The sequence below is a fragment of the Phaseolus vulgaris genome, chromosome 9 (assembly GCF_051622355.1).
Source record: "Phaseolus vulgaris cultivar YP4 chromosome 9, ASM5162235v1, whole genome shotgun sequence".
Lineage (NCBI taxonomy): Eukaryota > Viridiplantae > Streptophyta > Magnoliopsida > Fabales > Fabaceae > Phaseolus > Phaseolus vulgaris.
This window is the reverse complement of record NC_143506.1, coordinates 13,520,069-13,544,160: the sequence shown is the minus strand read 5'-3', so window position 1 is coordinate 13,544,160 and position 24,092 is coordinate 13,520,069. Positions and strand designations below refer to the sequence as shown.

General features: G+C 29.3%; 3 protein-coding genes across 5 annotated transcripts; 2 read left to right on the top strand and 1 right to left on the bottom strand.

Moving 5' to 3' along the window:
* The first annotated feature begins 447 nt into the window (after positions 1-447).
* LOC137821870 (Polyketide cyclase / dehydrase and lipid transport protein) lies at positions 448-5,147 on the top strand. Its single transcript, XM_068626661.2, has 4 exons — positions 448-1,318; positions 1,901-2,096; positions 4,374-4,505; positions 4,832-5,147. Exons 1-4 carry the CDS (start codon positions 1,032-1,034, stop codon positions 4,940-4,942), a joined length of 726 nt encoding a protein of 241 aa, XP_068482762.1. The 5' UTR covers positions 448-1,031; the 3' UTR covers positions 4,943-5,147.
* Positions 5,148-5,770: 623 nt separating this feature from the next.
* On the bottom strand, positions 5,771-8,540 carry LOC137820035 (Thioredoxin superfamily protein). Of its 3 annotated transcripts, none has more exons than XM_068623810.2 (4): positions 8,402-8,540; positions 7,159-8,065; positions 6,412-6,465; positions 5,771-6,100 (listed from the first exon to the last, which is right to left on the bottom strand). In XM_068623810.2, the coding sequence occupies exons 2-4, from the start codon at positions 7,612-7,614 to the stop codon at positions 5,972-5,974; spliced, it is 639 nt and encodes a 212-aa protein (XP_068479911.2). In that variant the 5' UTR covers positions 7,615-8,065; positions 8,402-8,540; the 3' UTR covers positions 5,771-5,971. The 3 variants fall into 3 exon arrangements, with proteins under 3 accessions (XP_068479911.2, XP_068479913.2, XP_068479915.2); XM_068623812.2 differs by having other exon boundaries at positions 8,158-8,414; XM_068623814.2 differs by lacking the exon at positions 8,402-8,540 and having other exon boundaries at positions 5,771-6,117; positions 7,159-8,399.
* Positions 8,541-9,742: 1,202 nt separating this feature from the next.
* Positions 9,743-12,873, top strand: LOC137822815 (Tetratricopeptide repeat (TPR)-like superfamily protein). Its single transcript, XM_068627817.1, has one exon. The coding sequence runs from the start codon at positions 9,858-9,860 to the stop codon at positions 11,946-11,948; it is 2,091 nt and encodes a 696-aa protein (XP_068483918.1). The 5' UTR covers positions 9,743-9,857; the 3' UTR covers positions 11,949-12,873.
* The last annotated feature ends 11,219 nt before the right edge of the window (positions 12,874-24,092 follow it).

Below are 24,092 nucleotides of genomic sequence, written 5' to 3'. Positions count from 1 at the left end.
AATAAATTGTGATATATTTTTGTTTTTATGTTTTAATTTAGTTTGAACAAATTTATTATGACTTTATTTATTAGTTTACTCAATACATTGAAACTTATCTTATCTTTAAATTTTACACATTTGAATAATAAACTTGATCTTACTAATAACTTAACTTTAGATTATATTTATTTTATATTGATGTTGATTTTATGGTTATAATTTATCAATGGTAGATTAGTTATTTAAAGTCTTAAAATAATTTTTAAAATTGTATTATTTCTTTTATTAAATTAATATTTAAAAATTACAACTATTAATATTTTTTTAAAGTGGATTAAACAAACTCAATTACAATTGTTTAATTAATAGTAAGTTGAAGAGTGAGTTAGATTAGATTCTGATTAACATAAACAAAAATTGTAAAAATCCGATCTTATATGCTTTTAGTGGATTAAACAGTATATTAGTGTGCAAATTCTATCTAACCGAATCGGAAACACTCTCGAATTGGTATTCTGATTTCAGACGAAAATAGGAAAATTTTTCAAACTTTCGATATCCAACATTGGACTAACAAAAAAGAGAGAGGGCGAATTTGAGGCGTGGACGACGGGTTTCCCTATTTTCAGTGACGCTGCCGTATCTATAAACGACGTCGCGTGGCGGTTCACAGAATATATGAAAAAATCAACCACGTGGCGCGGTTTCATGTTTGAATATTTTCTTGCAGGAACAACAATCATCAAATTTCCCCTCAAATTTGTTGTTGTTCTATACAATAAATTCGCAAACACATCCCATTCTCTATTTCCGTTTGAATTTCTTCTCAGGATATCGCGTATCCTTCCATTGGAATATTCTGCTGTTCTACGGTTTATGGTATCCTAGGGTTTCGCATTCTGGATCCGCGGTTCTCATTCCATTGCTTTTCCAGATAAGCCGTGGTTCTAGCTGCATCCTTATTGCAATCGTGGAAGGTGCATACTTCTGATTTTTCTCATAATTCCGAGTTTAATTAGTTAGGTATCCCAATTTTTTTCGGAGTTACTATGCCGCCGTTTTTGTCGACCTCGAAGGCCCTTTGCTCCTTAGCATCACGAAAAAGCGGTGCGAGTCAATTGATCAGGTCGAGCAAGAGCAGATCAATCACTGCGATTATCGGCCATCACATTCAGCCTTCTGTCTCTCGCATCGGCTTTTCCTCCGTCACAGGAGGATCTAGTAACAATAACAATAATAACAATTATAATGCTGTTCACAGTAGACAGTTTCTTGGATGTGGAGATGGTGAAGAAGGCATTCTATCCAAAACTTACGAGGAGCGACGCGTTTTGGGGTAATGGAGCATGTTTATGGTTGTGTTGTTTTTGGTTGTAGATTTTTCCAACGTTACTTTTCTACACAGTCAATGATTTAGAATATGTTACATTTTGTAAATATTTTCAAGTTAGCTCAAGTGGTTTCTTCTTGTAGGATTCATTTAAATTCTTAAAAGAAAGTTAGCCTCTTCTTTTTCTTATTTTCTTTTATGTCAGACTAGTTTCGTTTTGTTAGAATACATTCTAATAGTGACTGAAAGCTTGCTTTAAATTTTTTCTTTCTGTACGGAAATTATATGATAAATATTATGTGTTTGGATTCTAAAAGAAGCTTTATAAACTTGAGTTTGTCAAATCTTATTCTAGATAAACTATTATCCCCGTTACATGCAATCAAGTGTTGTTAATTTCGTTGTGTAAATGGAAAAACTTGAATACATGTTAATGAGAGATTGTTCGGGACCACTGGTGATTTGGAATAACCTAATAATCTGTCATTATCTTGGCCTTGCATGTAATTATTGCTGAATTCGGAACATTTATACTTGTCTGTCACTGTCATTCTTTGTGTGTTAACTGGTATATTTATTTATTATTAGGTACTCTCCGGAGCAATTATTTGATGTTGTCGCAGCTGTTGAGTTCTATCATGGTTTTGTTCCGTGGTGTGAAAGGTCGGACATAGTTAGACACCATCCAGATGGATCATTTGATGCCAAGTTGGAAATTGGATTTAAACTCCTCTCTGAAAGTTATATTTCTCATGTGCAAGTGGACAGACCAAAGCGAATAAAGGTATTCAATCTCCTGTAGTGTATGTATGCTAGTTATCTTTTGCTTGCATTCTGGAGTATCATGTTGTGATATTTTTTGGTTGGTTGTTGTTAGCTGTTAGTGCATTGCTTAAAATTCCGTAGGTAACAAGGTATATCCAAGCCAATGTTTGGTAATGAGTTGGCATTATTTTTATCTGGAAAATTTTGCAGCTTGGTGGTAAAAGCATTTTAGTGCTGATGGTAAATTGGAAATTATGATGGCTTTTACTGGCAATGGGTTCCAACTCCACATGTGTATTTTTAATTTCCTTTTCTTAACTTGGACTTAATTGCGCATGCAGAACAACTCTAGTGTAAAAAAAGTTGCATCCTTCTAGTTCAATCTGACCAATGTTGCTTGTTATCATTCAAACTGATGTAATTGAGTCCATTCACCAATGTCATTGCCATGGAGACGTTACACAGTTCCTCATAAACAATACAATTTCCCTGTGACCATCACTCTGAGGGACGGACTTATTAGCATCAATTTGAAATTTGGAGGGGAAAATGAAACATTTTTAAACTAAATAAAGTAAAACTTTAACTATGTCTATGAATTAGAAACTTACATTTTCTGTGGTTGGTCAAGCTGTCAAGTAGGATCATGCTCATTTTGAAAAAGATGTTGCTGAGGTTCAACTCATGTCTTAATGAGTGAAATTTTGAGCTTAATCTCAAAGGAGTGTAATAGATACTGATTTACTGTAGACATGGTAGGAAAAATTAAGAGAGCCAAGTTCAGATTAGAATGGAAATAGTAGAAAACTTAAATACAGAGGTAAATTACCTACGCCATTCCTTCTCTTCCCTGTGCCATCATCCACACCAAAACATACTGAAAGATGACACTACCCTTCACACATCCCTCCATTCCCTTCATATTCATGTCCCCTTTCATGATTGCTGCTTAATTTCCTGCTGGCGTGTGTCCCTTCTGCTATGTAATGCACAACATATTCCTCACTCAATCTCCCAAACTGCCTTTATTCCTCCTTTCCCTTGTACAGTATACTTTAATTGAAGGTCTATGATTTTGAGTTCCATCCGAGTGTCCATGCAAACTCTTATATGTAGAATAATATGTTGAAAAAATAAATTATTCAGACGAATTCTGTATGTGCTGCATGTTTGATCCTGTCTGTAGCCTGATTGCAATCAAGTTGTCAGGGGGCAGTTAAGAGTTAATCAAATATAACTGCATTTGAGTAATCGATAGTTAACTAGTACCCTAACCAGTAGCGGACGCGTATCAACACAATTAAGGTTATTATATATTCTAAGATCAATTATAATATTTAGTATTCTAACGTCGTAAAATGTTTTTGACATCTATGTCAGAGCTATTGATGCCTCATTGACAGATTTATTTCATAATTAATAGGCTATATAGTTAAAGTATCTGTTTCCAATTTTGCTCTATTTTGTTTCCTGTTTTCCTGATTATTAGCTTTAAGTGTGTGGTAATTTATTTGATTATTAGGCCCTTAGTTTAAGGGAGATATTTGAGGAAATACATTGTTTATATATTGAATACCCAGTAACAAAATTAGATATATCACTGAACAAAGACTTTTTCTCTGGTTTTTACATGTAACTTATATATTGTTCTGGCCTCGTTTATTTTAGCATGATAAAGCTATGAGCCTGGTAGTAAAAGTGTAAATTCTCAAGCTTGACTTGTTCATTAAATGAATTTCTCACATGTCTCAGTCTCTGTTTGTTCGGAGACGAGACAAGCCAAGCCTGGACATTTTTTCCTTGGTAGTTTCTGATAGTATCTTTTCTCTGCAACTTTGGCTAGGTTTAGAGTATATTTTTGTAATATCATTATGCGATTGTGATGCTTGAGCATAATACATTCGATCAGTGGTATGATACTTCTGGAGTAGTAAATCCTTCGGAGAAAACTTCAACCTAGCTACCATGATGTATGTGCTGAAATGAGCATTGGCATATGAAATTCAGATTTTGGACAGCTGAGTTTAACGTTGCTAAATACTTTGATCGTTCTCATATCAAATAAATCTTTATAATTACTTGAGTGATTGGTTCTGATCATTTTTAGTAGAAGATTGAATGATTGGGTTTTAGATTCTTTACGCACAAACCAGTTAGATCAGTTAAATATGTTTTGATCATGAACCTAGATCTTTGCGTTTCTCTTCATTTCTTAATCTCTTTTTAAGTTTTTGTAGCAGAGTTCTGCTCATTAATACTTTGTTGTACTTATACTCTATCTTTATTTTGTTTTCAGACAACCGTGTCAGAAAGTGCCTTGTTTGACCATTTGATAAACATATGGGAATTTAACCCTGGCCCTGTTCCTGGAAGTTGCAATCTTTATTTCTTGGTGGATTTTAAGTTTCACTCTCCACTTTACAGACAGGTATAACTGTGTTATAATATATATGCTCTCCACAACTTTCTTTTGTGTCTTTAAAGTTGTCCTCACTTTTCCTTTTCTAGCACTGAACCGTGTACTTCGTTAGTGGATAAGGCTTTATTAGTAATACTTCTCAGTAGCATTACTAGTATTTTGGCATAGCTTTCCCTCCTATGCTCATGCATCTGCATTTCTATTCGTACAATTACCTACGCAAAATTCAATGCATCAAAACACTGCTAAGATTACAGAGGTTTTAGTTATATAACTTATATTTTGAACTTTTATTTTGTTTATGGCTAATCAAATGTTCTTTTATGGGTGATCAGATTGCTTCTATGTTCTTTAACGAGGTAGCCTCTAAGATGGTTGGTTCATTTACTGATCGTTGCCGTTTGATATATGGACCGGAAGTGCAGGTTCACGAAAACTCGTATTGAAAAAGGGCATAAAGTTGTTCTCACCAGTTCTTGTCTTGAACATAGTTGAGGTCAATTAACAGTTTCTACAGAATTGGGCGTCTTTTTATTATTGGCCGCTCAATGCCAAATGGTTGATCATTTCTCTTTTTGTAATTTATGATAGATGAATTATGCAATAGTCTGCGGACAATCTCCAAATTGACATGAATGATTTCTTTAAAAATGTCTTCTGCTGTTACAAACAGCTACCCCCCCCCCCCCCCCCCCCCCCCCAACTATTTTTGTCCATTAACAACTTATTTTCAATTAACTTGTAAATAACGGATAACATTCTAGAACATAATAAATTCTATAATGCTGCCTTAATAACTTAATCAAATTTTTCTCTCTAATGAAAAATCTCTAATAATTTAAAAAAATCTTCAATTTTCTCATAGCTCCTATTTTTTTATCCATGTAAGAATGATCTCTTAATTCTTGTATAAAAACTGTCACGTGAATCGCTGCTACACTAATAGGTTTGCATAAGAATATGTCTTAATTGCTTTTTTTTTCTATTATTTATTCTATTTTCATACTAATAAAAGATTTAGTTACATTTTTTTTATCTTGAAAGACGTAACAACGTAATTTCCCCCCACTAAATTATCAATTATGGTAAATGAGTATAAATCATTTTAAGTTTAGAATAGTTAGAATTTAGAACTAATGTATATTAGTAATTCATAAAACTAATACTGTATTTCAACATTGTAATGCAGTTTTAAGATTTAATTATTATAACGAAAGCTAGATAAGTAAATTTTTTATTTATAACCTCTACGGAAAGTAAAGGGTGTATCATAGTGGACAATAAACTCTTGAGTAGATACTTTGCAAGCAATATCATCCCAACAAAGTGAATTAGGGCAGATATGATAGGACTGAGGTGTTTTGTTGAGTATACAGCATGCTGTTTAATGAACTTTGTCTCGTACACAAAATTGACTAATTTCCCTGCAGTGCACAACCATCCCAGAGGGTACAATGATCCCATCCCTTTCCAAGTTAAGCTAAGATATCTTCAGCTTCAAGAGTTGAGTACTTGAGAATGGCTGCAATAATCCTTTCTTTGTCCCTGGTTGGGAATGCTTCCAACAGCACCCCATCTTTGTAGAAGTGGAAAAGAGGCACGGCCTGCATCAGTTTGTTTCCTTTTCAAATTCATCAGTAGCACAAATGATGCACAACATATCTATTGCCGATTGGAAGAAGATTGAATTAACCATAAAAGTGGTGAAGAAAGACAAGACCAAAACGAAAATGACATGGTGCACCAGCTAAATAGAGTAAACTAGAGAAATCATGCAAATGGAGACTAACCACAAAACATTGAAGAGAAGTTGGACAACAAACGTTTAGATTAAACCCATGGTTGATGCTTAGCTGTCTCAGTTTATAAAGATTAAGTTCCATTTGATAATCAGTAATCAATAAAAGAGAAATACCCTGATTCTAAGTCGATCAGCAACCTCGGATTGCTCATCATACTCATCCATTACCTGCAAGCAATAGCGTATAAGAGTCTTTATGCATGAACCTTTGACATGTTTAATCTAATTATAAATCAAATAAAACCTCTGTAAAGAAAAAAAATCAATTTCTTTGTAAATTAGAATTAGTTTATGTATAAATTATAAATTAAATTTTAGAAAATCTATAAATAGATTATATAGGATAACATTGATATATTTTATTTAGTTTTTTATCCTAAAATGATGATGAATTTTTGTGTGGAGACTGTTTAAAAGTAAATATTAGTTTTTCTGAATTTCTTTTCCAGAAACCGTAGGGAAGTTTGTAAATTTTATGCACTTTTTGCTGTACAGAATTTTCCATAACGCTATAAACTAAGTAAAAATTTCATAACCGTTTCTGATTGGGCGACAATATAGAGATCATTCAAATGGTCACATACATTGTTTACTCAAAAATAAAATCTGAAAAGGACCTGAAACAAAAAAAATACATTCATAGTGTAAAGGTTAATGACACTGACCTCCAATTACGTACAACCGGGTGTATAAACTTGTCTTTTTATAATAATTACATTAAAAATCAAACATTAACAACTTTTGATTAATTAATAATCTAAAAATCTTTGCCATATATGTGGGAATTAATCTAAAAAAACTATTGTACAGGAGATAGGAACATAAATATTTGTCTGTAACTAAGAGAAAACAGATACTTACATTATGCTTTAGAAAGATTACGGGAGCTTCATGATTGCCAGATTTCTTGCACAACTTTGCAAAACCCTGCTCTATATACTTGCAGCTTCCACAAGAAGTGCGGAAGAAATCTACCACTACCAAAGATCCCCTTTCTTTAGCCTTCTCCAAAATTTTGCTGAACTCTTCATCACTGGTGAATTCTCTTACACATTCAACGGGACAGAGATCTTCGTCTTCATCAGACAACCCTTCTTGATATTCTTCAGCAACTCTTATCCTACTAGACCAGAATGTGTGCCTGATTTTCACTAGAGGTTCAACTTTTGTCTGACCAAGACATAGTTTGCTATGACTGTCCCTAGCAAATAAGCTGAAAACAACATTGGAAATTCTACACTTAACTGATTTCTGTATCTCTAGTCTAACACTGGCAAAGGACTTGCTAATCTGCCCGGAAATGACAACCTGCGGCATCTTTCGTATGCAAAATCTTACAATGCTCGTAACCAAGAGTTTGGAATAGAATTTTTTGACAAGTTAGCTGGTAAGCAATGCTGCCTCATACAAAAGGATGCTGAGTTTCAATTGATTCATGCACTTCCCAGGTACTTGTATGAGATAAGGGATAAGGTATCAATACTGTACACAAGCATCATAAAGTGAAAGGATAAAATAATCGATAACGAAAGTGACTTTCCCAAGGTATAGAGGTTACAGAAAAAAATCTCTAAAATGTGGACAATTTGGGAAGTGGAAAAAATGATTATAAATGGTTGTGATACAATGGACACAGATGTTTACATAAAAACACAAAGATTAGACATAGCCATGATAGTGTAAGGATTTCAAACAGGAAGCCAGAGAGAGTCCTGAAGGAGCAGATATCAGAAATGAAATCCCTATGACATTGCACATCCACTCAGCCCTGCTTTTGACAGCAAAAGGAAGATCATTCCATTCCAAAGTAAGAACAACAACATGTTATATAAATATATTGTAAATAATAATAACACCTACCATTGAGTGCAATTCAAGCATTTTTTTTAACTAAGTATTCATTATAATTCTAATTTTGAAGCTGAATTATAAATAAACGAAATCAATGAAGCAAAATTTGAGGCAAAGGAAAGAAATAAATGGTATGAAGCACTGGAAATGAATCAGAAAGAAAAATTATAGGAAAATGAGAGAGGAAGGGATAAGATTTGATTTTGATCAGTGGATAAGAGAAGAGATGAAGGAAGGAGAAAGAGTGAATTACCAAAAAGAGAGACACAGAGGAACTGTCCAAACCAAAAGCGCGCTTTTGCCATATCTCTCTCTGCAAATCAAACCTCGAATGAGGAGAAGACACGCACTCCCCATATCCACTCACTGTGGTTTCTGATTTTTTTAAAAATATTTATTTTAGTTATAATTAAGTAGGACTTATTGTCTCAAAATTTATTATTAATTATTAGTAAAAACGCTTACATCTTTGTTTATAAATTTTTTTATCATCATAAAAAAAATAATTACCACAACCGCATCATACTAAATTAAAAAAAATAATTACCCCCACATAATTCAATAAGATTAAAATAGTACTTTTAAAGAGAAGGAAATATATTTTATTACTCAATATGTCAATACACCAAATATCCCCTTCTTTAATTTCACTTCAATAATCCATAATCCATGTGTTCATGATAAGAAGTTAGGACCTAGAGAACTATTGAAAGTTTCATCTTCCTCCTTCTTTTGAGCAGGTTGATAGGACTCTACTGTGATCCTTCGTGTCGTCATGCTACTCATTCAGCTCTCAGTTTCGGGTGAATGCCAAATGGGGAGGTACAGGTAGAAGACACTCCGACGCTCAAGCAAGTAAAGAGGGTGTTCGACACTCGGTATGTGTACAGTAATAATGATGTACCTTATTTCTTAGAATGTGTGTTATTTATATTATTTTAATGGACTTACTTTATCGGACATGATTAATGGAATGAATCACACTTATGGTTACATTTATGAAGCTCAGACACTTCTCTTAAATGACGTGTCGGTGTCGGATACACGTATCGGACACCGACACTCTCGTAGGACACGTATCCATGAAATGTCCAATTCAAAAAATATTTGTTGAATTTTTGACAATTATAACACAATTTTAAAAAAGAAAAATACATTAATTTTCTAAAACTCAAACTTATTGTATGAATTTTTATTATGATTATAAAAATAAGAAACAAATCATTTTGAACCAGTCATAAATCATTTTGCTCAAAAAAAAATCTGAAACATACTTGTGCACATAAATCTTTGTTGTCAATTTATATAATTCATAATTATACAATATATAGATCGTGTCTTACATTTTAGAGATTATACGTATTTCTATGTCTCTATCAGTATTTGTGTCGGTGTCTGTGCTACATAAGGTTACATTAGCTAATGGTAATTTAATTTCATTGACCCTGATTTGAACATTAATAGTTATATGTGTCGATCGACTGGACCGATTAGGAAGACCGAGTATTGATCACCAGTACACCATGCATCTAAGTTTATTCCTTTTCAATTGTAAATAAATAAATAGCCTCCGGAGATCCAAATCTCTGAATTACAACTTTGAACATCATAATCTGATAATTGAATGGAGCAAAACTATTCTACAAAATTTGAGACTTTATCTTTTAAATTACTCTTCACTGATCGATGTAGTGTAGAAGGATAATGAAATGAAATTGCCTTCTAAACTCAATCTTTCTCTCTTTCACTCTCTCTTCCAAGATGCAAGTTGTCCGATCCTTATCTTCCGACAACTGTTACAGGCCAATGCCACCCCCAACGATGTTACCTTTTCGTTACTCATCAAAGCGTGCCTTTCCTCCCATTCTTTTTCTCGCGCTTCACCCTCTACGGCCCTACAAGCCAACCAGATTCAAACCCACTTGTTGAAGCGGGCCACTTACCAGTTTCTGTATGTAAACACCGCTCTCATTGACTTTTACATGAAACTTGGGTTCACCACCCACGCACGCCAACTGTTCGAAGATATGCCTTTTAAAGATGTTGTTTCATGGAACGTGTTGATTTGTGGATATTCACAAAATGGGCTCCCTCGTGATGCTTTTCAACTCTTTGTGCACATGCTGAGAGAGAGTTTTAGGCCTAACCAAACAACAATTGCTAGTTTGTTGCCCTCATGTGGTCGTCGCGAATTTATTCTTCAAGGTGGATCCATTCATGGGTTTGGGATCAAAGCTGGCTTTGGTTTGGATCCTCAGTTGAATAATGCCCTTACCTCGATGTATGCTAAATGTGATGACTTGGAAGCATCCCTACTCTTGTTTGTAGAAATGGGTGAGAAGAACGCTGTCTCTTGGAATACCATGATTGGTGCCTACAGCCAAAATGGTTTTCCGGACAAGGCGGTTTTGTGCTTTAAAGATATGCTGAAGGAAGGTTTGGAACCCAGTCCTGTGACCATGATGAACCTTACGTCAGCTAATGCGGTTCCGGAAACTGTCCATTGTTATATTGTCAAATGTGGCTTTACCAGTGACGCTTCTGTTGTAACCTCCCTAGTTTGTCTATATGCAAAGCAAGGGCTCGCAGATATGGCAAAATTGCTTTACAAGCGTTATCCCACAAAGGACCTGATTTCGTTAACTGCGATAATCTCTAGCTATTCGGAAAAAGGTGATGTAGAGTCTGCGGTAGAGTGTTTTACCCAAACTCTGCTACTAGACATAAGACCAGATGCAGTTGCATTAATTGCTGTCCTACATGGAATTACTAATCCTTCTCATTTTTCCACTGGATGTGCTTTCCATGGTTATGGGTTGAAGAATGGGCTGACTAATGATTGCTTGGTTGCAAATGGGCTAATAAGCATGTATTCAAGATTTGATGAGATAGAAGCTGCATTATCTTTGTTTTTTGACAGGAGTGAAAAACCACTGGCCACTTGGAATTCTGTGATATCTGGTTGCGTTCAGGCTGCAAAGTCAAGTGATGCTATGGAGTTATTCTGCCAAATGAACATGTGTGGACAAAAACCAGATGCCATTACTATCGCTAGTCTACTATCAGGATGTTGCCAACTTGGGTACCTGCGGATTGGAGAGACACTGCATGGATATATCCTTAGACACAATGTGAAAGTGGAAGATTTTACAGGAACTGCTCTTATAGATATGTATTCAAAGTGTGGAAAATTAGATTATGCTGAAAAGGTATTTTATAGCATCAATGATCCATGTTTAGCAACATGGAACTCCATCATATCGGGTTATAGTTTATATGGACATGAACACAATGCTTTCAATTGTTTTTCTAAACTGCTTGAACAAGGGCTAGAACCAGATAAAATCACCTTCTTGGGAGTTTTAGCAGCATGCACCCATGGCGGACTTGTCTACGCAGGAATTGAATACTTCCGTAGCATGACAGAAGAGTATGGTTTGAGGCCAACTTTGCAGCATTACGCATGCATAGTTGGTCTCCTGGGTCGGGCAGGGTTGTTCAAGGAAGCAATGGAAGTTATTAACAACATGGAAATTCGGCCTGATTCTGCTGTCTGGGGAGCACTGTTAAGTGCTTGTTGCATTCAACATGAAGTAAAGCTTGGGGAATGCTTTTCAAAAAAATTGTTTCTGTTGAATTACAAAAACGGTGGATTTTATGTTTTAATGTCGAATCTTTATGCTATTGTTGGGAGGTGGGATGATGTAGCAAGGGTGAGGAATATGATGAGAGACAATGGAGGAGATGGATGTTCAGGTGTTAGTGTTATTGAAGTGACACCCCAAAGAGAAAATAAGTGAGGTCTATCTTTTCATGCATCAGAATTTATAAACAAATAAAAGTATAAGAGGCCTTGTCCCTAATATACATGACTCCCATTTTGTCTCCAAGCAAAAAGCGAGCAATCTGGGGCAGGACAATGATTCCGGACTAAAAGGGAGTCCTATGAGTGGCTTCAAATTCAGCTAACCAACCATCACACGCATTTTCTTCTCTAAGAATTTGCTTGAATGGAACACTCTGAATCCCTGCTAAGAAAGCTGTTGAATAAGACAAACCAAAGGAAAATATGGATGGAAATCTCCATGTGATTGGCTGATGAGTTCTGCTAAGCTTTAGACAGTTTCATAGATTACAAAATGAAACCCATGATTCCGCGCTTGTTGGAGACCATGATATATGGCAAGAAGCTCTGCTCTAAGACTCCTTGTAATCCCGCAACTTCCAGCAAAGCAGCGAGACTATTTCCACAATGGTCACGTATAGTCCTTCCAAAGGAGCTCGAATCAGAGTTGAGTTTGACCATATTTTGCTTGGGTGGTTCCCAGCCTTGTTCAAGGTGGTGACGTGATTGAGAGGTTCAGCTAAAGCAGGTTGAATTGTCAGAGTGTAGAATTGGGATCATATTTATTACTTGCCATATCTTCAAATATGGCTTTCTTTCTTGCATTCCACAGTATCCAACAGACCACAATGACAACATGCCAGAATGGCCTTGAGAATTTTCAATCATCCAATATAAGTTGTCTGCAGTGTAGAAGTTGTTGCTACAATCTAAACGAAGGTGATGCCACACTCGATGAGACAAGCTACAGTCACACAACAATGAAACAATCACTTTGATAACTTATTTTTAAGGATGATATGGTCATTAAAAAAACTGTAATCATGAAGAAAAAAGAGAAAAAAAATATATCAACGGATGATAAAATACCGTTCCTCTTATAATTACTTTGCAACTTATACAAAGTGCCACCGTGTTTAAATTTTATGAAATTGAGTAAAATTTCGAAAACTAACAAAGGTTAATAATCAAATCCATTGAGACTCATTAATCTAAAACTCAACCAACATCTCCATATTAAATAAAAAATTAATCTAAAATCTCACAAATTATTCTTCACAATTCAGTATCAGTCATCATAACCTAGTTAGAGGCATTACATTCACAAAGATAACATTTAATTCAAATAAAAAATACAATGAAAATTAAGAAAACTTCAAATAAAGATATTTATTCTTCAAATTTTGTTTTAGCCAATGATGTCATTAGAGGAATAATGGGAATTATTGTATCATTTTTTTTTATAACAATTTTGATTAGAAATGAACTTTTGCGACATTTCACTTCCTACTACTCAAAAATTTTGTAGAATACTTAAAAGATAGCTTAAAAAGTGAAATGAATAGTGAGATAAATTATTTATATAGATTGTTTCTCGTCCAATTCAAATATAAAAATAACATTGTTATAAATATAAAAAATAGTATTTTCATTTATTTATCAAAAGAGGAGTATTCTTTAAAATTCTTGATACCTGACATAATGGATGAAAGTATGCTTAAAGAAAAATAAGTATATGAACAATTCTTTGTATATATTTTTACAAGATGTTTTATTTTTTTATAGAAAAAAATTCGCTAAAAAAGGCAAAAAAGTTTTAAAATGTAAGTGAGAGGATTTGTTAAGTAGAAAAAGATAGATTTAAACCATCAAAGATTTGAACCAAGATTTCTAGATAGATAGAATAAGGTATTCATATATCTAATTTATAATTTAAATATTTAATTTATCTTTGAAAAGGGAAAAATTGAATGAATTGATTGTAAATTTTTATAAGATTTTACTTTTTCTAACTAATCCCCTCAAACTTAGGTTGTTTGGATTGAGAGATGATAGAGTGAATTTGTGAGGATGATTTATTGTAAGTTTACAAATTTATCTTTGTTATTAAAAAATATTTGAATAATGAATTATGATTTTTTTGTAGGTTTGAATTAATTAAATTTTTTTTGGACATATAATATCCATAATTATTTATATTTTTTAAGGAAAAATTAAAAATATAATATAAAATATTTTTGTGTTAAACTCAAATAAATTTATTAAATACATTAAAATTTATACAATATTTATTATTATATTCATTTGTTACTTTATATAACTATATATATATATAGTTGATATTATAATTTTATTTTTTATTTTATTATTTTCATTATTTATAATTACATGTTGTTATTAATAGTATAATTAAATATTTTTAAAATTATAAATAGTAAATAAATTTATGTAATATTTAATTTTGTATATTGTAATAAAATGCTTACACAAAAATATTTAGGTAAAATACAATAATTCTACATAATTCTCACAAATCTCTTCATTTTGTGAAGAGTGAAAAAAATCATTCACCCACTCCCCCAGATTGATCTTTCTCTTTGAAAGGGAGCGTTCAAATAAATTTCAATAATTTATTTTATTAAGTTTTTCCTCTTTATAAGAGAAAAGACTTCTCACATCTGGAGAATTGAAAGAACAATTTCCAAAAATCACATAGAATTTTGATGAGACTCCTCAAAATACGTTCAAGGAACTTGATATATCATTATCCTATAAGTCAATCCAAGAGATTAATTTATTAAAAAATAATCACTAAAAATCAACCTTCATATGATAGCAGACTTATTGTAGAGAAAATAAAATCTCCATGAGGACACTAAAACCGGGTAAATTCCCTATCTAGCATCATTTACACTTTTATTTCTCTAACTAGCACCCTTTTGATTTTATTCCCTTATCTAACACCCTTTTGATTTTATTTCCATATCTAGCACCCTTTTATTTTTTATTTTCCTATCTAGCACCATTTCAAAAATAAATAAATAAATAATAAATTATTATTTTTTTGATAATTTTAATTTTGAATGCATTAAAAAATAAGTATTTTTAATGTTTAAAATAGTTAGAAATATAATTAATAAATAAAGAAATGAGTTTTTACAAAATAAAAAAAAGTAATAAATTAAAATTATTTAGTTTAAAATTATTTTTTTAAGAATGAAGAAAATAAGAAATTAAACCCTACAACAAAGTTGAATCTATAAACATAAATTAGTCTTTCATAACATGAAAGATCTGTTGCAATGTTGCTGTTTTTATTTTCTATATATATTTATTTTTACATTTTTCTTTTTCTCATTTTTAAGCATTAAGTGTAGCAATTGCATTAGTTTTTTTTAAGATTTTGCATTTAGGGTAGATCACTTCAATATTATTTGTGCGTTCAATATTAATTAATATTAATTGACTTTGATTTTTTTATAATTATGTCCTGCATTTTTTATTTGAAATTAACATGATTACATTATCAATAATAACAAAAATAAATACTAATTTATATTTATAAATTCAACTTTTATGTTGTTGTATAGTTTAATTTTTTATTTTCTTCATTCTTACAAAAAAAATTAAACTAAACATTTTTAATTTATTACTTTTTTATTTTTATTTTGTAAAAAATCATTTCTTTATTCATTAATTATATTTCTAACATTTTAAACATTAAAAATACTTGTTTTTTAATATATTCAAAATTAAAATTATAAAAAAAAAATTATTTTTTATTTATTTTTGAAATGGTGTTAGATAGGGAAATAAAAAATAAAATGGTGCTAGATAGGGAAATAAAAACAAAAGGGTGCTAGATAGGGAAATAAAAACAAAAAAGTGCTAGGGAAATAAAAGTGTAAATGGTGCTAGATAGGGAATTGAGCCCACTAAAACCTTCTAATATTATTTAAAAATAAAAATTATAATTATAACCCACAAAATATTTTTGTTAATGATGTTTAAAGGATTGCGCTTTCTCTTTGAAAGCAAAAGTTTAAATAAATTTCAATAATTTATTTTATTAAGTTTTTTTCTCTTTATAAAAGTCACATCTAGAGAATTAAAAAAACAATTTTCAAAAATCACATAAAATCTTGATAAAACTCCTCAAAATGCGCTCAAAGAACTTGATATATCACTCACTATCTATAAGTCAATCCTAGAAATTAATTTATTAAAAAATAATCACTAAGAATTAACCTTCAAGTATAGACTTAGGAGATACCTTAGATATCAATATCATTAAATAGTTTTTTTATTAAGTATGCTGAGAGACACTTTTTTTCTTAAAATACAAAGTTTTTTTCTAATTCATTTAGCCGTCGGCAAAACATAATATGTATAGTATATGTAAAACAAATCCATCAATAGTATATTATATTTATATTAATAAGAAATATAAATATTATATAACCATGACTAGTAGTATCAATATTAACAGGTTTGTGAAATCTTTAACCTATTTGACACATTCTTTATAACCAAGATTTTGATTCAATTTTAAGAGTATAATATTATGTAATTGTTTTGTACCCTCAAATCAAACTTAATGTCATCTATAATATTTTTCCATTCAACTACACCTTAATTAAAAACATAATTATTTATTGTTTTTCAATAATATTCCATATGATCAACTATATTTCCTTCTTAAGTTCTAACTTTCCAAAATCTTGTCAAAAGCTTTTTTATTCGTAAAATACTATATTTTGTCATAAATTAATTTTAAATAGAAACGATATTTCTTCTCCCTTAAAATTTACTTGGCAACTATATATGCCCCTTTATATTTATCTATTTTCTTCTTAACCTATTTTATCTGTTTGTTAATAATATTCTAGTATATAAACTCTGCAAAGTAATTTCTTTAGAATCGTGGTATTTAATATCGTACATGTATTATAGATTAAGAACTCTTTAATATATAAACTCTACAAAATCTTTGTTTTTCACTTACAATAAAGGTATATTACCAAAATTATAGAAATAATTTTGTTTTCAGTTTGTGAGATATTACCATGAGCCATGGTCACAATTTTATATAATCCTTTTGATACACAGTAATCATTATAATTTTTCTTCACCAAAAAATATATAAATATCATAGTTATCAAAATATTATTTATTTTTAAATATGTCGGTGCGTATAGGTACCGCAATGGTTTTCAAATTTATTAACATTATTGACTTAAAAGATCGCAACATCATTGCTTAATAATAATGTTACAATCAATAAAAAACTCAATATATTCTTAAATCAATCATTAATTAAAATAAGTTTCACCAATTATAATTATAATGAAAATCAAATCACGCAAACATGATCCAAACATCAACGACTAAGATTATCCAAAAGAAAGCAATTGACGGCTTTTGTGTGTTTGCGTTGGTTTTATTTTATGGATTAAAATAAAATAAATAAAAACTTGGTATTATCCATTCTCGATAAATCTTAGCAACAAAGGAAGATGACTCACGGAAACTTCCTCGGCACGTCACCCAAATTCTATTTTTCTCCAAAAGTTCTTTTCATAAATACAATGAATTATTTATAAATTGGTTTATTGTTATCAAAGGAACTTTCTAGATTGTGCAGTGATGCCAATGATTTTAAATTAAAGTAAACATATTCAGCCTTATTGATTAAATTACAATATTTTTAAGATATTTTTAGTCTAAGATTTATTAAATTACATGTATTTTTTAGATATTTTTACTGATTTGAGATATTACATATTAGTTTTTATTTTTATAAATATAGGACAAATAGTTGTATAGAAGAACTCTCAATATTTTGATTTATTTTATATTTTTACACTAATAAAAATTAAATTGTGAAAACAACAAAAAAATTATTTAAAATCTCATAATTAATGAGATTTATCATTAGAAAAAAATAAAATAAAATATTAACACATTACAATAAAATCATAAAATAAAAACCAATTTTTAGAGACCAAAATAATTAGTTGCAATAGTAATTAAATTAGAGACCATTTTAGAAACTAAATAAAAAATTAGTTTCTATTATTGTTAAATAGTTTCTAAATTGGTATCTAATTAGCAACCTAAGTTTTAACTATCAATTATTTAGTTTCCTAAATTTGGTCTCTGAAACCTGGGTTGCTAATTAGATACCAATTTAGAAACTATTTAATAATTATAAATTAATTTATAAATTAATACTTTTTTTTAGTTTTTAAAATATCTCTAATTTAGTTACTAGTGTAACTATGTTTTTTAATTTCTAAAATGGTCTCTAAAAATTGGTTTATATTTCATGATTTTCTTGTAATGACAAGACTCACTAAATAAATAGTATAAAATTAAAAAAATTATAATTTTTCAACTTATATATACATTCCTATTTTTTAATTATTACTGGAGGAAACATGTAGTTTAAAAAATGAATGCATGTACAATACTCTTAAAATTTGAGAAGATGTATGTGTAAGAGTGTAATCGTCTTAAAACATGAAGAGATTTGTGCAAAATTTTAAAATTTTATATGTTAAAGTAGTTCGACAAAACTTTAGAAACTGTGAGTGTAATTTTGTATTTATATTTTCGAAATCTTTTGAGCCTGCATATATCTTATTAAAGGCATTCCATTTTTTTATTTGTCAAAAATTTCTAAAATTATATCTTATTCTAATAATTTTTTATAACTTGTAAATTATTTTAAATCGTCTCGTATATTGTTATTATTCAAGGGATATAATTGTCATTTTATCCATTTTTAACCCCATGAAAAAAAAAAAACTTACTTAGTCCACTATTCTAAGTCAAATTATGTCTCGCAAAATTTTGAAATTCATATTCAATTCTTAAAGAATAAATAAAGATTAAACAGAAAAGTAATCCATTGAATAAAAAAGAGAGGGTTGAATTGATTTTTTTCGGGAGGTATTAGTTGTGTGTACAAATAAAATAATTGTTTTATATTCTTTTTATGTAAAACAACAATATTTTTGAACTTCTGAATTTGTGCACATAATTCGAAATTATTACTAATACGTTTGTACTACTGAGTCAATTTTAGTTTTACTATAATGCTGAATTTTTAAAACTTGGCATGAAAGTTAAAAATAAAAGTGAAGGTATATGTACTTTAAATTGATACTAGGGTGAATTGAATTGTATAAAAAAAATATTATTAGATTAAAATTGGATTGAATTATACTAGTTTATTTATAAAAAAAACTGAGCTGTATCTACATAAAATATTTTGAAATAAATTTCAATATTATTTAAGCGATTGGAAAATAAGCTTTAAAATGATATGTTGATGGATAAAGTTCAAATAATTAAATAGTTCGGGAAATTTAAAAACAATTTAAAATAAATAACTTTGATTAAATTCACTCAACGTTCCAATGTAATTAATTAAAACCATTATATAATTAGGTTTTATTTTACTACTTTTAAATTTTATTCAGATTTATAATAGTTTAATTCAATTTATACATATTTGGTTCAATTCTAACTAAGGTTGTGTTTGGATTAAGGAAATAATTTGTGAAAAAATTGAGGAAATTGATCTATGAGGATTTGAGAGGGAAGTGTGAAGAAATTGTGTTTTTATTGTGATACGTTAAAGTTAATTTATGAGAAAAATTTATTGAAATTTATGAATGATGTGATGGTTGTGATAAATTTTTTAATTTTTTTAAAATGTGTAAAATGTAATTTTACAAATTTACTCTTATATTTAAAAATATTCAAATAATAAAATATTATGCATTTTAAGTATAAATTTAATTAATTAAAATATTGTAAATTATTTTTGATACTGTTAAATACTTTATTTCGGTACCGTTAAATAATTATTTAAAAAAAAAAATACAAGTGACTTAATATTGTCGAAACATAGAAAGAGACTGATATTATCTAAATATATACAAAATTATCATTACATTTATTTACACATTTTAAAATTTTTTCTATTTTTTTAAATTAGATTGTATGTAGATGATACATTACCATCTAGATTTTAGAGGATATTTTATAGTGAAAAATATAATATGCATAGTGAATTGTACAACAAATTTTTTTATAAAAAAAATATATAGAACAAAATATGAAATATCATATACATGATAGAAAAATAATAGAAATAAAAAGTATTATTTTATATATTATTGCATAAATAACAAAGTAAAAAAACAAGGGTAAAATGGAAAACACCACCATCATACATGATTTTCCCCTCCAATCTTTACATATGAGGAAAATGAGACAAATTATTATTCACTTGGATCTACTATCCTTGCACATCCCTTGATTCAAACAACAAATATTTCCTTACATCCTCTTCAACAATGGAATATTTGAATTAAATTTTAATTAACACTTAAAATAATTTTTTTTTACAAACTTAATCCAAAAATTTAAAAAAATCTAAATCGTGGGAAATTATCAACCTACCTATTACAAATGATTTCTCTAAATTTGTGAAACTTGTTATGTCTTAATTTAAGTTTTATTAAAACTGTTTTCTAAAAAAAGTATAAGTTTTATTTGAATTTAAATTAAGAGAGTGAAATTGATTCATATGAATTTACTTATTTAGTTAAAATTGAATTAATTCAACTTGTTTCACTTTATGTCATAAAATTTTTAATCCCCTTAAAACTTATGAGTTTGAATTATATATAAAAAAAATATTATGCTCGTTTTCAAGATAAGATTGAGGTTTCTATTACTATTTCGGTTACTACAAATTTAACTTGTCTATTGAAAAATTCTTTTAAAGCTTCAATGAATAATGATATGTTAGATTTCAACATGATCAAGTCTTTTGGTATTAATACTCGTACTAGTAAAGTTCTTCGTCCTCTTCCTGTTAGATGAGAGTTCTGGTCTTGCTACTTGTTGAGGTATTTTTCGTGAGAGTAAGAGAGCATTTATTGGAGTTTTCTCTGCGTTTCTTGAAGTTCAAACTGCTTTGGTTGTTGAGTTTTATGGGGTTATACATGCTATGGAGGAAGCTCAAAAGATGAGACTTACTAATATCTAACTGAAATGTGATTCTTCTTTGGTTCGTGTTGCGTTTACTGCTAGGACCAATGTTCCTTTGATGCTTCGTAATAGATGAAATACTTGTCTTAATTATTATGAGAAATCAGGTTTAAGGTTACTCATATTTTTTGTGAAGGAGATGCGTGTGCTGATAAGTTGGCTAATTTAAGATTTATTTATAGAGTATATTTTCATTCATATAATAAGCTACCATCTAGTCTGTTCTTGAAATTTTTTATGAATAAATATAGTCTACCTATGTATAGTTTTTGTTAACATGTGGGTTTTGGTCTAGTCTCCCCATATTTTTGTATTCTTGTATTTTTTTTAATAATATTTTTTTGCATGTGATGACAAATCTTGTTGTTACTTGAAATGTTAGCATAGTTGAGATGTCAAGTTGCATAATAATGTCTAATATGAATATATAAAAAATATTATACATTCTAGGTCATTTTAAATTGGAAATGTCAATTTTTAACATTCATTAATTAGTATAAATTGAATTCAAAATATAAGAAATAAAAATCTTAGACTATTCAAACAACTCAAACATTATTAAACAATATTTGAGTATTAAAAAACAATTTATCAACGTAAATAATTAAAATTAATAAACAACTATAAAATAATAATCTTGTTATCCAAACACCAAAATGTAAATGTGATAATTTTGCAATAAATGAATTTTCTATCTTTTTGTCCATAAACGACGTTAAACTCATGATTATGAAATATATAATAATTCATTCTTTTAAACAATAGTACATGGATAGTTTCGCGAAGAATGAAACAATACTTTTTAAGCATATAGGCACAAAATGTTAAATGCAAACTCTTCAACTACATTGAAATTATAAACATTTAACTTTTAAAAAATTATTTTACTAAAGTTATGTTTCAATCAAATAAAGATTTAACTCAAAATTATAAGTGTCATCAGCATTTTAACTAATGTAATTATATATTCTTATAACTATACAATAAAAAGTAATATATTAATTAAATAATAACAACATATAAAAATAATGAACAACTTAAATTTTATAAATCAATCTCTTAATCTTTACCATTCTTGTTATCAAACAATTTGTGTACTGTAAGATGCAGTAGAGAAAACCTATTAAAATTAATCACAAAAATTGTGTTAGTCTAATATCCACGAACATTAAAACTCAACTCCTTTCTATAAATAAATAAATTAATATTATATTAAAATATGTATTTATTAAATACGAAAGACTATTCTTTTTGAACATTTTTATTGTTAAAATATAACCATAACTATCTATTCAACCTTTATTTTTTGAATGTGCTAATGTTTTGCGTATTTGGAATTGGATTCGACACATTTTTCCTACTTATGATTCCTCTAATAAGGATAATCTTCTTTCTTTTATTAAGAGTGATGGTAGTCCGTTGGTTAAATTGGTTAAGCTAGCTGTGATAACTATTGAGGTTTCTAGGGCTATTTTGGTTATTAAAGATTACTTGTCTAGTGGGTAATTCGTCTAAAGCTTCAATGAAGAATGATATGTTCGATTTCAATGTGTTCAAGTTTTTTTGTATTAACACTCGTACTGGTAAAGTTCAACGTCCTCTTCATGTTAGATGGAAGTTTCCTTCACCGAGCTGGGTTAAAATTAACACTGATGGGACTGCTAGGGGTTATTCAGGTATTGCCGCTTGTGGAAGTATTTTCCATGGGAGTATGGGGGAGTTTATTGAAGCTTTCTCTGCGTTTCTTGACGTTCAGACTGCTTTGGTTGCTTAATTTTATGAAGTTATATATGCTTTGGAGGAAGCTCAAAAGTTTGGTCTTACTAATGTTTGACTGAAATGTGACTCTGTCTGGTTTGTGCTGCGTTTACTGCTAGGACAAATGATGTTCCCTAGATGCTTCGTAATCGATAATCGATGAAATACTTGTCTTAATTACTGTGGAAAAATCAGGTTTAGGGTTACTCATATTTTTCGTGAAGGGAATGCGTGTGCTGATAAGTTGACTAATTTAGGATTTATTCATAAAGAATCCTTTCATCAGTATAATAGACTCCAATATAGTATGTTATTAAAATTCTTTATTAATAGGTATAGTCTACTTATGTATCGTTAACATATGAGTTTTGGTCTAGTCCTCCCATATTTTTGTATTTTCTTTCTTTTTCTTTTTTTTAATAATACTTTTTTCATGTGATTACAAATAATTGTTGTTAATTGAGGTGTCACCTAACTGAGATGTGAAGTAACATAGTGATGCCTAACATAAAAACTTTTTATATAAAAATATAACCTTAATTTGAGACACATGTTATTGAAAAAAAAAAACAGAAGGGAGAAAATAACAAATATTCGTGATCTCTATGACAAAAGAAAGCTAAAAAAGGAGGGGGGAAAATCCAATAAAGCATTAAAAAAAAAATAACAATCACTATATGTGGTAGCTGGTCTGAGAAAGGAAAAATAGAGAAAAAAGTTATATCATAAAAAAAATGATAAATAAACAAAAAAAACCCTAAATGATGAGACTTACACTTATTAATTCACCATATTTATCTAAAAAGTTAATTAGTTCAACCTAACTTATTTTATAATAAGTTAAAAATGTTTCAACTCACCTAGATTTATTATAAGGTGACGAGTTAAGTAAATTGACTTCCTAAATTTAAATATCAATAATATTTATTATTAATAACCTTTATAGTAATAATATGACATATTTAAATAGCTAATAAATATTAAAAGTCATAATTTCTTTATATTGTATCTTGTAATACAGAAATATGATTTTATTTTTAAGCTAAAAAATTGGGTGGACTTCTTTGATTTTACTAATAAGTTGGAACCATTTTTTACATTTAACTACTGATAAGAAGTTATTTATACAAATGAAAGTTGCCGATTTGATAATACCAAACACAAAAATTGCTAAACAGTTAGTTGTAACCAAGATATTTTTTTGGGGGGTTAGTTTGATTTGGGTTCAGGAGTAATATAGATAAACATTATTTTTTATTTTATTTTTGTTATATGAATGTTTAAGATAAATTAATTACATTGCTTTCGAGGAATATTTTTTTTATAAGATTAGTTTGTTCCATATATTTTTTTCATTTTTAAAGATATATAAATATTTTAAATAATGAAAATATAAGATGATGATTTCATATAGTTGTAAACGCAAATTATAGAATGCAATTTTAATTAGAGAAGGAGATTATATATTATTATATAAGCCATAATTTGGATT